Below are 16,744 nucleotides of genomic sequence, written 5' to 3'. Positions count from 1 at the left end.
TTGCATAAATACATTACTTGAAACGTCACATTGATTCAGTTCCCAATCGTAGCAGACCTTTTAAGTGTAAAATTTGACACAAATTATTTGCACACAAACAATACATCGAAATTCACATCAATGTCATACATAATCAGAACACACTCTTCGAATATGATATTTGTAACAAATAACTTGGATACAAAAATGTACTGGAAGCTCACATTAATATGGTACACAAAAAGAACAATCCTTTCGAGTGCGAGTTTGTCACAAATCATTTGAATATAGAGGTGACCTCAATAAACACATAAGAGCAGTTCATAATTGTATCAAAGCCTTTGAATGCGACACTTGTAATAAAATGTTTGGGGCAAGTAATACTCTCAGTAGACACATAAATGGAGTTCGTATTCAAAGGAAATCTTTGGAATGTAAGATTTGTCATAAATCATTTGGGGAAAATTTACTCTCAAATCTCATATAAGTACAGTACATGATCGTACAAAACCCTTCAAGTGTAACATTTGCCACTAATCATTTGGAGCAAATGTAAATCTCAAAATCCACATAAATGCAGTACACTGTCGTGAAAAAACCTGTCAAGTGTGGAATTTGTCAGAAAACAAGTGCACAATAAGGTGACCTTTCACCTTGATAAACATATAAAGTCAATGCGCGGACACAGCAAACCTATTGAATAAGATATGTGTCACAAATGATTTGGACACAAAACTACCCTTAAAACTCACATGAATGGGGTACATAATCATACCAACGTTTTTGAGATAACGAATTACTGGGTGACAGCATTATATGAATGTCCATATTAACTTGGTGGAGATGATATTTGAGGACTGTCAGGACAAATATAAGCCGGTGGATGTCGAGCCTGGGATGAATCTGGTGAATTAGCAATGCACTTGGCTCTGAAAGAGGGAATGAGAAAGGTAGTTGTAGTGCTGCTGAGAAGAGACGCCGATCCAAATGTAGCAGAGTTTGAGGTGTTAGCTAATGTTTTATTGAAAATAAAAGTTAGCATAGAGTTTTTTTTTATCAAAAATAATACTCAATATTTAATACATTTTAACAAATATTTACTACTAATAATCAGCTGAATGAAGATAATTTTGAATGGAAGATTAAATAAACAGACATTTAAGAAACTTAAAAGTGTAATTGGAAGTGGTGCAAATGAAATAAAATAAATTATACCTAAGAATAGTTTGCAATAGATAATAAATAAATGCAATAGATAAATGATATTAAATTTTCCATTTAAATACACAATACACTTGATGAATTGTACTAACTCTATGATATCTGTTTCTGTTACGATTGGAGAATATATCTTTAGAATAGAAAATTTTTCAAAAGTAACGAAAGTCATTTTATTGTAGATTGAATGTGAGTGTAAATCAGAAGTAAATCATGAGATATTTTAAAATATAAATTACTGATTTATTCAACAATTTTTTTGTGCATGTGTACAGTACCAACAATATTTACAATATTTACAATATGTACAGATTCAAGAACATTGACTTGCAAATGATACATAAATAGAAAATTATGTTTTACAGTTTTTTTATTTCTAGGTTGTTCACTGTTTTTACACTTTGAAATTCTTCACTTTTTGATTTCAAGAGATGATTTTTAATATTTTCATAAACAACCAATGTTATAACTGTGGCAGGCACTTTTAACAAGTTCACGTTTAAGCCTTTGTAGTAACCATGAATACCTTCATGTTTCCATATTCGTTTTATGCAATCGATTGTACCTGTATAGTTATGATTAACATCATGCAAACGTGTTTTTAATACTTGATGAGGATAAGTAACAGCTAAAGCAAATAATTTTGAGAAAGCTGCAAATGTTGTGTATTCTTTGGTTTCTAATTTTCTATTAACTGGGTGATTCAAATGTATGTTGTATTGATTCTTCATTTCTTCATAAACTACGAATTGTAGAGTACCATGCGATACACCAAATAAGCCAGGTACAAGCCCCTTGTACAATCCACGAATACCTTCATTTTTACTAATTTTGTGAACGGCATCAATCATTCCTGTATATCTTTTGGATTCTGGAAGATTTGCTCCTTTGGAATATTGTAAGCATAATCTGGTTTTAATAACAAAAATTGGATTTGACATCAACAAAGTAATAACTCCAGCATTAGCTGCGCACAAGGTATTCATCGACGCATTCAAAGCTTTTTCATCGTTGCCATCTTGTATATAACTTTTAAAAAAATTGTATATCAAAAGATAAGATCCCCAAGAAAAAGCTGCACCAACAATACTGGGAACTGCGCCGCTGTAGAGTCCAGCAAAACTTTCACTCCTGACTATGTTTTGAACAGCATTTACAAAGCCTGTATAGTTTCGATGAATTTTTGACTGTCCATCATTGACAGCAAAACGAATTTTGATAAGATCAAAAGGATGTAAAGCCACAGATGAAATGAGGCCCCCAGCCCCACCAGCGACCAAATGCTCGAACTTGACATGTTTAAATACTGATAAATATTTACTATTACTGGAGTTGGAGTAAGACTGCGCGGCACTCATTTTTATTCAACTGATTAACAATTCGTAACAGAATGTTGAAACTTGAAACGTTTTAAAACTGACTTTAGAACAAGTTACAAAGGTTATTTGCTATGAAAACGTTCCTTCTAGCAGCGTTGTGAAAAAGTTACTGTAGTCTGTAACGTGTCGGCCGTTGACAGCGTCGTCTGCCTCGCGGAGGCGTCGCGTAATTTCTTTGTCGACAAACTCGTACTGCTGCCAACTTATGATTTACGCGGCAATTCAATTTGATGCCGGGACGTGTAAAAACATGTTCCTACGCTCACGACACAGTGAAAAGAGAAAAATAAAATAATTGAAAATAATTAACAATTTATCAATTTATTATTTTATTCAACAACAAATGAGTATCAGAAGCTATTAATTCAAAAAATTCTTCAAATTATTTTTTTGTTTTACATAGGCTGTGTTATGTCCTTGATTAATTATTGTCTCGCGATGGTCAATCATATTTTTTAATGTAAAAAATAACATAGGCGGTCATAAAAAAATAGTAATACACTAGCATATGCAGAGCCCATGATTAGCTATGTTTACGTTTTCTAGCTCTTGCGTATAACAATTTGCACGGCATCCAGAGCGTATGGTTTTGGAACACATACATATTGACAAACTTTTTTGGAATATTAGTATTCTATAGTGAGCGAATGTAAATTCAGCCTACGTAAAACAAAAAAATACTTGATATCATATGAACGAAGATATGTTAGAAATCATATACTTTGAAAAATTTATTAAATTAATAGTTATGTGTATGCTTGTTAGTTGATGTTTGAAAAAATAAATGTATACATTGTTGTACAACCATTTTTTCTTAACTTCTAGGATCCTCAGAAGCAATTTCAAATTATCAGTACTCGCGTGCCAACGAAATTTCTCTCTCCAATTTTTTGAGCTTAGCAACGGCAGATTTTTTCTGGAAATGCTCATATATATGTGTGTGCCACGAATTACACACAATTAATGCCCATTGGTATCAGATATCCGTATTTTTTTCTTACTCCTACTTTCCGTCACAAAGAAAAACACACAATACGCGTACATCATCATTTAGTCTTCTATATAGTACACGTATATTTAGAATTGTTCGCTTCGGACGAGCTTTAAGCGCTACGTTTACAATTCGAGAAGCTTTCAAGTTTGACACACGTCCCGTCGTCGACGACGACATAGTCCAACGCCTTCGGCTCCGAGCAAAGTACGTGTTCTATATAGAGTCGCCTTCCAAGTCTAGGCTGCTGCTGCTGCGGCGGCGGCAGCGGCGAGTGTCGCACACCAGCGGATATTTCGAATTAATAATCCACGTGGGACAAGGCAAATCCTCGAGTCCGCTCGGGTCTGGTCATAGGGGTATTAACCAGACGGCGTATAACAGAAAGCCATGTGCTGCATTATAAGACGTGAGGTATTAGCAATTTGCTTCAGCTCGACGAGTCTCTCTCTCTCTCTCTCTATGTGTGTCATGCATAAGGACGACGACGTACTGCATGTTAATAAGGGATTTTAACTTTTCATATAGCCCTAAGCGTCCCATATACATAGAATATCGTGTACGAGTCAATTAGTCTATATATATACCATATATATATCTATCTACCTCTCAGTGCTGCACGCAGATATTTTTTAATGGAATTATATTCGAATTTATACGAGAGCGGCCGAAAGCTTCGCGGCCGCAGCTCAGTGTACACTCTGTATAGCTCCTCGGGGAAATAAATGTTTATGATTTTTGTTTTTAACGGCCTCGAGCCAAAGAGAGAGAGAGCGAGAGAGAGTCAAGACGAGAGAGTCTCGAAAGCTCGTAAAGATGGCTTGGTGATTACCGAGTGCACTCGCGTGCATATATATATAGTTATATGTATGAGTGTATTTTGTATTAAGTACTTAACAGTTTCTTCAGCCGCGTCGAGCCGAGCCGAGTCGAGCGCGTGACGTCGACTTTTCTTTATTACCCGCGGGTCGCGCGGTGCAAACGAGTCCGAAGGAGAGAGAAAAGTTTTTTTTTTTTCTTTATTTTTTAAATCCCCTAGCCTCCGAAAGAAAGCACATATTCTCTCTCTCTCTCGCTCTTTTTTTCTGGCGGTGACCGCACGTCGCTAAGCCTATATACAGGCGCAAAGCTTTATTGCCCCGAGGCCTATAGAGAGGATAACGTAGATATATATCTCCGGTGGAAAGGCATAACGATTGAAGTCCATTTTTCGTATTTTCAAAAAAGATGCGGACGAGTTGGGGTCTGAACTTATGATGTTTTAAGCAACTGTGAGGTAGCTTTCGAACTATGAAATTGAGAGGCGCATCATAGCGATGATACGTACGGAGCAAAAAATATGTGCTCAAGTTGTTTTGCCGCTCCACGCTTTGCACTCAAGTCCACTTTTGGCTGTCACACTTTTTTCAATATCGATAATTTCGCGCAGTTTGTCATCATAAACTCATTTAATGATTTCACATTGATAAAATAGCTCATTTAACGTTATACTGGTGTCAGATCTCAAATCGTGCAACGAAAAAAGGCCATACTGAAAATCGCGAAAATGGCCCCTCGCGTATCAAATGTACCAACCGTATAGTGAAATTCACAACATTCGAAGAGTGTGAGAGCTATTTGTATGTTCGGATAACATTTTCTTTCATTTTCAAATCAATCTAGACTCTATATGGCATTTTCCACCACTTAAAATTGAAGGCATGTAAAAGTCTATAGTCTCGAAATTTAATTCGTTTCTTAATCAGTATCGTCGTAACGATTAATAGGAGTTTTTACAGCTTTTTTGACTGCCTTTCAAATTTGATAATCGTTATATTTTTCTAAAGCCCATCCATCGACTCATGGTGTTTTTGTGTTTAGTAAAATATCTCTGGTGAAAAGGTGTAGATGCTGCAACTAACGATAATAGTACTAATCCTTGTACCTTAAAGTAGACACTAAATATAGGCGTTTTTTTATCATGAAATCGATTTCCAAAAAAATGGACTTAAGCCGTTACGTCTTTCCACCACAGATATATTATATAAGAACACAGGGCGAGTTTCTTAGACACGACGCATGTACTTCGGTAGGTATTAGGTACTTGCCCATCGGATTAGCAGCAGCAGCATCAGCCTATCGAGTGCACATCGTCAATGGGCAGCCCAATCTTCGCATTCCAGTCATCGTTATACACATTAGGAATAGACATGCTCGATATATCGTATAGTGATATACGCTCGATATGTGTCAGTGCAGCTACTCCCGCTACGGAGCAGTGTGTGCAGTCAAGCGTCCATAAGTAGATTAATGGGGGACTGGCACACACACACACACACACACACACTACACACTATGTATACGTCGACGCGAAGGAAGAGGCTTCAACTCGCTGCGCTTCGAGTGCGTGACGCTTTGTCTACACGTGGCTGTGTGTCTGTGTGTGCGGAGGCTGTGGAAGTACCTACCTTACGCCGCTAGTGGTACTACTCTGCCAACTACTGTACACGAGTCCGTATACAGATCCGCGCATATGCGCGCGGCGCTGTGCACGAAAGGCGATGAAAAGCTCGAGGTGACGGCGGTACGCGTCTGAAGCGTCGAATTTCCAGTGGTACAGTTATATAATAGTCGAATGGGTACCAGTTGGTATGCGTATTCCACGCGTGTGCGTAACGCCGCGAATACGATGTAGTTACAGTATTACACGCGTGTATCGTGGATTGTAGTCCGCGAGTTCGCGAAAGAAGGATTTAGCTCATAATAACCCATTTCCAAAATGTCATCCGTTTTACTTACGTTTATGTACAAAACTTTATCCTTTCACTTTTGGAATCGATTACGACATCTTGCGGCCAAGTCCGAAGCTCGTCGTCGATGATCCCTTAAGGCCATTAAATTTAATGGTTTTCTTTTGTTCCGCACGACTATTCTATAATTTCATCATATTTCGTGCGCATCGTACATCGTCATTAATTATACTTAGCCCCAAGTAGATTCATTGAATAAAAATATCAGTTTTGCAATTGTACTCACATCTCTTTATAAAGTGAATTGCTATTCAAAGGTACAAACGATCCATGATATGTCTTTTTTTTAAACTTTAATTTTTAATTAAAGTTGTTCAACGTTACTATTTTTTTCATCTCGAAAAGAAACGACTCCCAAGTAAAAACTGGATTGACCGAAAAAGTCCCAAAAATTAGTAAAAAAAGTACGGGAGAATTTTTTCTAGAGTTTGTTTTTGAGAAATCGAGGCTCTTTTCATTTTTAGATCCAAAACAAACTTTCAAACGCACTGGAGCGAGGGTTTTATGCAAGTTGTTAAATAACAAACACTCGAATGTATACGCCGAGAACAAAAAAATGTATTCTCGCAACAATATTCGGATAGTAATCTTAGACAACGTACGTTCAATCATTTTCTACCTGGCTTTGATATTTTCCTCAGACGTGATTTTTGAAATTTCTAAATATATCTCCGCGCTGGAATGAAACACGCGCGCGAGCTGTGCGATTTTTAATTTAAGCTTAATTTCATATTTTATACTCTGCAGCGCAAGGCTAATTAATTTCGGCTGCGATAAAAAATTTCTTTGCAAAACTCGCGTCGAAACGCTCGTTCTCGTCGCTGGCACATGGAACGGAGAAAGAGCTTAAATACAACGTTGATTCACTCGCTTCGTGTAGTCGTAACAATTTTTGCTGAAAAATATTAAATTCAAAGTCGAATGTACGCGATTCGAAAAATAATGAAAAAATGTCCTTCTCTCTGTGCGCACCGAACTTGGACAGTATATGCAGCGATATTCATTACAACGTCGATTGACATTCTTTGCTCTTTAATGTAAAATGTAAAATCAAGTTTAAAAATAAACGAACAATTTGTTCTCTTGTAGCGCACAACGAACGGCAAATCCATTACTGAAATAAAATCAGGTTGAATTCGCTTCTATTTTGAGCGACAAATTACGAGGGATATTTTGGGAAATGCATCGGGAAAATTAAAAATCGATCGATATCGCGAAGCAAACCGTGAGACGAGCAACTTAAATGCATGATTATTCTTTATTTATAGTCACATTATCGTAAACAGTACAAAATATCTGAATAATAGATAACATATATATTATTTCCATTTTTATATTTCGCCTGTTTTAAAAATGAACGAAACTCAACGATTTTGTTTTGTCATCTTCCCCGCTCTCGTCGTCTCTCTCAATTGTGAACGCAATAATATACATTGTTGTGTGTTTGTCATAAAAATCAAATTTTCACGCATTTTTCCGAAATTTTTTTCGACTCTTCCGTGGTATATATTGCAACGTAATCTCGCATCTGCACGTACATATAATATACTTCACGAGCATTGGTTAATGTCGCAGATAATTTTTTTTTCTTCTCTCGTCCACCCTCAATAACATTAATTGTATATGATTATCGATCTGCGCGATAAAATCAGATCACAGTCTCGTGTATTTTATTTATAATATTTATATTTATATTATTTTCTTTTAATTGGCAATGAATCTCTTTCTTTCTTTTTTCTTTTTTGTTACTAACGTTGCGACTGTACCGAGCATCACTTTGAGTATTCACGTAATAATATACATATACTTTTTTATTTTTCATTTGTTCATTTACAAGTATGTATATAATATAATATATATTTATATATAATTTCGTGCGTACACCTCTCGCGCGCGCGAAACAACGTGTGTGCTATTGTTTGTTTTGTTCAATTTTTTTCGCTCGCACTCGCTTTTTTTTTGTTTATACATAATATAATATACTTTTTTTGTCTATTTTATATATATAATTTTTTATGTCGATCAACGCAAATTGTACACAGCACGGAAGTTCAACTTCCATCGTCAGAGAGAGACAGATGAAAAATAAAAAAAAAAAAAGAAACCTTACGAAAGAGATGATTTTGTTTGACTTTTCTTTTCTTGATTTGTCCGTGCAATATTATATCGTATAATGTTACCAGCCGAACCTTCGAAGTTTTTCTTTTTCTCTTTTTCATTAAACATACAACGCTATACAAGTTTTTATATTAAAAGACACGCATACATACACACACACGTATCCGTCAGGGGCTTCGCGAACGAACGGAGTTTTCCCCAAAAATTTTTCCTGCGTCATGTTTAACCGCTGTCGTGTGTATCTGCGTTATATCGTGTACGCGCGCGTGGAGATTTGGAGGGGATAGGGCGGGGGGTGTTAAAAATCTGAAATAAGCCTTTATTCGCATCCTCACCCCCCCTCGAAGCAATGATATATAGTTTCAACATCCTTCTGTCCTAGTTCGAGAGCGATAAATCAACTTTTTTTTTATAACCGTGGATGCTATATATATGTATGTATATATACTCCATCGTGAAAGCTCTAAAGACGCGCGCGAGCGGCAGCGATCGCGTCGATTATATCTATATATGTACACAGACACACACACATGTACGGGTTTCGCCGTTGAAAAATGTCAGCGAAATACACGCATTATACCGAAAGAATCGATATTTTTCCTTCTCTCTATCTCTTTTTTGTCGCGTGAAAGAAAAAAAACCCGCTAACAGATAATCTATCAACTTGCATATGGGTTTTGACGACACGTTGCCGCTACCACTGCAACACATGCAAGTCTGTCGCGCGTTTGTGTGCATTATACGCGATGTATCTATGTGACGACGAGTACATGATAATGAAGAACACATTAGTTATGGTGGAGGTAATATTGCCCACATCCTTTCTGTCGAGTTTTCTATAAGCAAATCAACATAATACTGAATGTTTAGAATTTTTTACTACACTACCCAATGCCAACGATAACAAAATTAAATATCGAATGTAGAGAGATCTGCGCCTGATATGTGTGACAGTTTTGTTTTATCTACTTATACATAAATCAACGACGAGGAGTTTCAGAAAACAGAGATTTTTTTTCTACATCGTTCGGCTCGCTTGCGCACACAACATCTTCGTAATTTATAATTTTTCTTTTTTGTCATTTTCTTTTTCGATTTTTCGTTAAATTCTATTAATACTTCATATAATTTTTCTTTTTTCTTCGCAGTAACCCCGTGCGCTCGTCACGTTTTTTAAACTAACGCTTTTTTATATCTCTTATTACAATTTTTTGTATAATTAAACTTCGCTTATACCCTTTTGCTTACGTGCTATTTATACCCGTACATTTTGTTACATCTTTTTGGTTTTTGTTTCCTATAATATTTATCTATATATAATTAATATGTATAACACGAGAAAATGATTTATATACAGTATTACAACGCGTGTTTTTTTGGATGGCTCGTCAATGTACAGATGAGTGTAGGCGAAGTAACATTTTTTTTTCTTTTTTCTTCGCTACACGTAACATATATAATTTATAATAATAATAATATAATAATAATAATACTATATTCATAGATTTTTTGATTCTATTAAATCAATCGTTATACATTGAAGTATGAATACAAACGAGGCGAAAACATCGCGTATCGCTCATCGTTCGTATACAATAATAATAATAATCATAATATCAATAATAATAACACACGTACACATACCCATTTCACGAGCAATTATATTATCCTACATTCAACACTCATAAAATTTGCCATTTTTTTTTTTGGCGTTTATATCTTCGACGTCGATTAAAAACTATGAAAAACATAACAACGTTCTCGAATTCGCTCGTTTAAATAAAAAATATCTCTCCGCTCGTCATCGTTAATACATCCAACGAACAACAGTCAAATAGTTCAATAAATCAACGATACGTTATTTTTCTCTTTCGAAGCGATCAAACATCGTCATCGTTATTATTTATTATTATTTTCATTGATTTTCCTAAACGCTGCTCTCCTGCACTCGGCCGGTGGTGGCAGTGACTGTGGACGAGCCCGCGGACGACGACTTCTGCGGCGACGGCTCGACGTCCACGGTGACGCTCGTCGTCCCCCGACCACCACCACCCAACGTCGAACTGCTCGTCGCCGTCGTTGTCGTCGTCGTCGTCGTCGTCATCGATCTGGGCGTGAATCTCGACGTCTCGCTTCCTACGAGCTGCTGCTGATTCAGCGCCGCATTGACCCGGGCGTTGCGCGCCGCCGCGTAGCCCTTGTCCGTGTCGAGGTCCGCGGTGGCGGCCGACCTGCCGTAGCTCATCATCGCCGTCTTGCCGTAGTGATTCTTGTAGAACTCCTCGCGCGTCATGTTGCGCAGATCGCCGCAGCGAAAGCACAGTATCGCACGGAACGGCTTGCGAAAGTCCCGATTCAGGGTTACGTAGATGATCGGATTGAGCAGGCTGTTGCAGTAGCCGAGCCAGATGCAGGCCGACGAGAGCTCGTCCGGTATCAAGCTCGGATCGTCGAGGAATATGCGCACCAGGGCCAGGATGAAGAAGGGCAGCCAGCAGATGACGAAGGCCGACATGATGATGCCGAGGGTCGTCGAGGCCTTCTGCTCCTTGGACAGGTGGATGCCGAGGAAGGACTTTTTGCCGTCGCAGTAGCCGGCGCAGCCGCTTCCGCTACCACCGCTGGATTTGGTGCCGCTTCCGGACGACTTGGCCTTCTGGGCCGCGGCGACGGCCGCCGTCGATCGCTGTCGGGCGCCGTCGAGGATGTTGCGCGGCGGCTGGGCCTGCGGCACTACGACCACCACGGCCGGGGCCGTCGCCACCGCCACCGGACCGTCCAGCGCTCGCTGGTACTGCTGATGATGATGCTGATGATCGGGCGCGTGCCAGCGCGAGCAGCCCTGCGGACGATCGAAACAGAACAAAGGTATTAGTACAAATCTATATCCCTTTGTTATATCCTAAGCGTGTATTAATTGAGCTAATTAAATTTTCCGTACGTATTTCGATTCGCGAGCTTATAATAATAATAATGACATAATATATATAATACGCATTTATACAAAGGCAGCTGTGCGCAGAGTCGAAACGGAACCGAGGGTATTAACTATCCTCCTCCACCCAATGAGCTTTGAGAAATGTATCGAGTTTCCTCTCCCTTTCTCTACCTCCGCTATATATACGTATCAAACTGTAATCGTAAGATTTCGCGAACGGCGAATAATACATTGAGGCTAGAGAGAGAAAGACAGATATATAGATATATACAGTCGTCGCCCGAGCTCTAAAAGGCAAAACGAGTTTTTCAGACCATTGGCCTTATCGATCCCTTTTTGTTCCTTATCTTTAAGCGCGCGACGCGAAGGCAGCATTTATATATAGTATAACTGCTATAGGGTATGAACCTTAGCGGGTACTAGCCTTTTAAGCTTTCTAGTGGCTATATACACAGCATAGCACAGCCCTTTTACCAGAGACTCTAATGTTTCGATGCGCTACACACACACAGATCGCTATGTAGTTGGGCTCGTTTAAAACTATACTTATACGTACGATATGCAACCTACATATTTCTCATTTCTCGCTCGCGGTCGTAACGCACGACCACGGCGTCCAAAAAACAGGTAAACCCTCTCAAAACTCTTACCCAGCTTTTATCTCTCTCTCTCTCTCTCTTATAACGTTTAATGAAGCAATATTGTTTGATATAGTAATGATCGCCACCACCCCGGCGCGCATAATCAACGTTACACGATAAGAAAACGTCTGCTCGAGATCGCATTAAATGATTATGCGTATGATCGTACTTTTGGTATAATTATTATACACACGCGCGCCGTGTCGTACGATAATCGTCGTCATTGCGTCTATTTACCCGCGCCACCCACGAGTCATCTCGCTCTCTTTATCTCGAATTTGGCGAAAGAGCTTGGTATACATATGCGTGTGTGTGTGCACTCACCCACGCACTCGCGTATCGTTTCGCCTCGCTTGTATAATAAACTTTTCGCATTATCAATGCGCGCCGCGCCGGGCTTCGCTATTACGCGTCATTTATTTCGTACATTATGAGCAGCAGCAGCTATTACATTATAATATATAACAATGCTTTTGCGGTCGAGAAAATGAATTCACCCGCAATTGGGAAATTTTCGACTGCCGCGCTGTATTATATCGGATTATAATATATAATCTCTCTCTAAAAAAAGAACTTCGAGCACTGCCGAGTTCGCTTCTTTCCTCTCTCGCTCTCCTTATTTATTTATCTTTTACTTCTTCTTTTTTTTTTTGTACTTCGCTTCGACCGCACACGCGCGCTCCATAAGAGAAGAGAAGATCGTCAAAGTTGCACACACGCTACACGCGCACGCGTGAGAAGAATATAACTATCCTGCACACACCCCCGCTTCGTATTATGCACTCCTAGATTTACGTTATATAGGCTGCTTCTGGCTTGTTTTTAGTACTGCAATAAAAAGTTTTTTGTGTGTGCATGTGTGTGTGTGTGTGTGTGTACGCGCGTGGTGTGGCTCTGGTGTTGCTGTTTTTATGTCTAACGCTCTTGAATTACGATGCCGGTGGTGTTGAAGACGCGCGAGAGAGAAAGAGAGAGAGAGAGAGAGAGAGAAGGTCAATAGCCCGTTTGTATGCGTGCGTGTATGTGTTTCTGCGCGTGCCTTTTATAGAGATAGAGAGAGAGAGAGAGAGAGAAAGAGAAACCGAGTGTCTGACTTTAGCGCTGACTCGTACTACTTGCTGCTGCTGCTGTTTCTAATTTCGCGCGCGGAGGCAAACGAGCGTGATTATTTCGAGATTTTATTTTTTTTCGCTTTAACCTGTTTTTTCGGCAAGTCGAGTATAATTTCACCTCGAATAAACGAAATCGCGCGCGCGCGCGCCCTTTCGTGCATGTATGCGGATTCTACGCTACGCTGTTTTTTTTTTACTCTCTTCGTCCCGAGAGTCGAGTCGAGCTGCTTTGCCAAGCTGTCATCGTGTGCTCTCCTCGTGGCCCTTTTAACCCAAAGAGGTCTTAAAAGGGCTGACTGCCGCTACTGCTGCTGCTGCTGCTGCTTCAGCTTCAGCCTCTCCCAGACAGACACATCCGCACTGACAATAAACTTTTCTTGCCCTTTTTTTTTTTTTTGCTGTCTTGCCCGAGCAGCTCGCGCGTCAGGGCTACACTTATATAACTTGAATCTTCCTTTTTTTTTGTTGCTGCTCATCCGAAGATTCGAGAGGGACGAAGTAAAAAAAAAGGAGACTCGATAATTTCATCGCCACGTATCGATTTGCAAATTTCACACGTACACACACACACACTCTTCATCTATAGTATCTATCTCTAGCGCCCTGGGAAACTCGTACTCTCGCGTTAAATCCGTTAACTCGTTTATTTTTCAAGTGGAAAATGATAGAATAAATAATAAACTCGACGCTCCCTCTCTCTTTTATTTTGCATTCGTTTCTCTATTCCTCGCTCTCGCACAAGCGCATCAGTCCAATTATTTCAATATAATAATCTCTCTAGTCGAGCGCGCGCCGCCGAGCTACTTCGTAATACGCCTCTCTGTCTGTGCGGGGATCTCTCTGTGCGTGTCTGCGCGTGTATGGTATATTAATGAATGAACGTATAATCGCGAATCGGATCGCTCGACGCGTATATATACATATACATACAGATGTATATAGCCGCGGCACAATGCAAGAGTGGAAATAAAATCGTTCCGATTCGCGGCGCTGCGCAGCTTGCACAGCTTGCGTTATACATATATAATAAAGTATATATATACCTCTGTTATACAGCGCGGACACCCCGAGCGAGCGGTGTATATATATATAGGTAGCGGCGTATATCGCTGTGTACGTATTACGGCTGTGTATAAAACTCGCAAGCTCGGTAAATCCTTTAATTTCGAGCTTTATGCTCGCGCGAACGCCGTAAAAGAAAGGGGATGAGAGTGAGAGAGAGAGAGAAAAATTTCCTACGGGTTGATAGTCAGCACGCTTGTTTTATTGTGTAAAAATTACTCTCTCTCTCTCTCGCTCCTCTTTCTCTCTTTCTTTCTTTCTCGGTTACGCGGTAGAAGGAATTAATTTTTTTTTCTTCTCGTTTTTTTTTCTCTTTTTTGTGCTGCTGCTGCGATGCTTCCCCTGGCGCGCGTTATGAATGGATCTGAATCTTGAAATGATTTTACATGTTATATAACATATATAATGCCTTTCGTACCGAGAGAGAGAGAGAAAGAGAGTTCAAGAGTCGCGCGAAAAGGGGATTAAGGTATGTATGACGTTGGTTTAGCATTAGCCATAGGAAAATGCCTGGATATATATAATGTAAAAAAAACGACGAAGAGAGAGGAGAGAGAGGAATCGAGCCAAGAAATAAGAGTTTTTCCCGAACAGCTTTTCAACGAGTTAAATTCTCATTCATACGTAACTTGAAAAGGAGCTAGAGAGAGATACGTTACAGCTAGCACAGAGCTATAGGAACTACTACTACTACTACTACCACTGCTGCTGCATACTAGGTCCGCACATACGCACACACTGCGGCACGTCAGAGGCAACGTCCCACCATCCTCTCGAACAAATCCCCGAGGAAATTTCATTTCTCTCCCACACATGTGTGTGCCGGTGGGGGTAAAAAAAAGAGAGAAAAAAAAAGGATAGAGAAGAGTTTTTTTTATGCAGCGCTAGGCTAAAGCCTTTGCGCGAGATTCTCCGACTTTCTCTTGCTCTTCGCGTACGCATACACACGTATGTATGTACGTACGCGAGTGAGGAAAACTTTGATGCACTGCGGGTTGCTGCGCTAGCTCGCGAAAGCACAAACGTGGTACGATGCATAATAATAATTCTTCGTGTGCCTCTTTTGCACTCGAATCGCGTAATTTTTTTTCGGGATCGGCGATAATTGTTCGATCGTGACTCGTTTTTTTTTTATATAACCACGATGCTTTCGAAAAATCAGCGCGTATGAGATAAAAGAGATCTCGTTGGTCATCGAAAATACTATTATGCCATAAAAGTTCGAGCTTTCAGGCGCATTGGAGTGTAAAAACGATCCCTCGGTATAATAATCAGACTCGACGCGGTAACAGAAGCAGCAGCAGCACCAGCAGCACCGCGTTTAACAATTTTTAAATTTTCCATTATTCCGCGTAACGCACACAAGTGTTCACAAGAATATATAATACCAACCGAAACGATGACGATGATGATGATTTTTTTTTTGTTTCGCGTTCAAAGAGATATTTAATACCATTTTTCATGCGTGCGAAGCTTTTTTTTCTCCCTCAAACCCTCGACTCTCGCGTAAAGAGTTTTCTATATACGGTTTATTATACGTCGTACAGAAAGAACGAAAGAAAGAAAGAAAGAGCAGGAGCAGGGGGTAAAAAAAAAAAATTAATACACATGTACGGACACGAACTTTTCTAAGCTCTTTGCACGCGGAGATATATATACGTCGAGCTTGCTCGAGCTTGCGAGTACGCTCGCACGCGGTACTTTGTACCAGTAGGCGTATCGTCGAAAGCACAAAAAATAATAAAAATAAAAAAAAAACACGGGCGCGGGGGGAAGAAGAAAGAAATTTTTTTACAACTCATCGCTGTCGTGCATGCCGGGCTGGGGGGTGCACTTTTATGCCTTAGCAACACACAACGATTTACAGCGCGCGCGAGCGCGAGGAATATGGCCATGCTATTTGACTCTTTTTTTTTTTTTGTTGCGTTGCCGCTGCAACCCATACGTACATATTCACCTACGTCTATTTACTCGGCCTCTCTCGCGCGCGCTTCAACTGCCAATGTTTATCATAGTCATTCTCCCTTCATTTCGCCTCGATTTTAATTTTTGCCCCGTTTTTTTTTGCTGCTGTAGTAGTTTTTATTATATCCATCGCGCGCCAACGTCGTCTACTCGATATACACGCGAGCTTGCATCTCTAATAGGTGGGAATAAAAAATTTTTCATCGTTCGCGCGTAGTATCCCATGGCGAGCGCCTCGTATGTATATGCGCGTGTCGGATTAAAGCTTTATGTGTGCAGCTTTTTATTTTTTATCTTTATTTTTACTCTCTCTCTGCCCCCTTCTTTTTCGCCGTGCCTTTCACGCGAGCAAAACCTTATATACCTCTCGCTGTATATCTCGTGTGCGTTTCGCGTTTATACACGCAGCAGCGGTGGTGGTAGTGGCAGCGTATAACTTTGACCCCCAGGATTACACGCAAGGAACTTTACTGCCGGTGCACGCCAGCAGCAGCAGGGCATTTACATCGATGCGCTAGGCAGCAGCAGCGTCCGGGGCTGCTCGTTGCTGTA

The 16,744-nt window shown here is 39.9% G+C and overlaps 2 protein-coding genes across 3 annotated transcripts in view; both read right to left on the bottom strand.

Moving 5' to 3' along the window:
* Window positions 1-1,556: 1,556 nt before the first annotated feature.
* On the bottom strand, window positions 1,557-2,555 carry LOC106656362 (mitochondrial folate transporter/carrier-like). The gene has a single exon (XM_014377307.1). The coding sequence runs from the start codon at window positions 2,553-2,555 to the stop codon at window positions 1,557-1,559; it is 999 nt and encodes a 332-aa protein (XP_014232793.1).
* A 5,749-nt stretch (window positions 2,556-8,304) lies between these two features.
* The window catches only part of LOC106656361 (5-hydroxytryptamine receptor 1-like), a 206,895-nt gene continuing 198,455 nt past the window's right edge, over window positions 8,305-16,744 (bottom strand). For both annotated transcript variants that reach the window (XM_023458083.1, XM_014377306.2), the window contains one exon: window positions 8,305-11,316. In XM_023458083.1, coding sequence (XP_023313851.1) covers window positions 10,402-11,316 — 915 coding nt within the window. In that variant the 3' untranslated portion in view covers window positions 8,305-10,401. The remainder of the gene's footprint in view (window positions 11,317-16,744) is intronic.

The sequence above is a fragment of the Trichogramma pretiosum genome, unplaced genomic scaffold, assembly GCF_000599845.2.
Source record: "Trichogramma pretiosum strain Unisexual culture from Peru unplaced genomic scaffold, Tpre_2.0 scaffold122, whole genome shotgun sequence".
Taxonomy (NCBI): Eukaryota; Metazoa; Arthropoda; class Insecta; order Hymenoptera; family Trichogrammatidae; genus Trichogramma; species Trichogramma pretiosum.
Note: the sequence above shows the minus strand (reverse complement) of the source record. Positions and strands in the feature narration are given on the sequence as shown.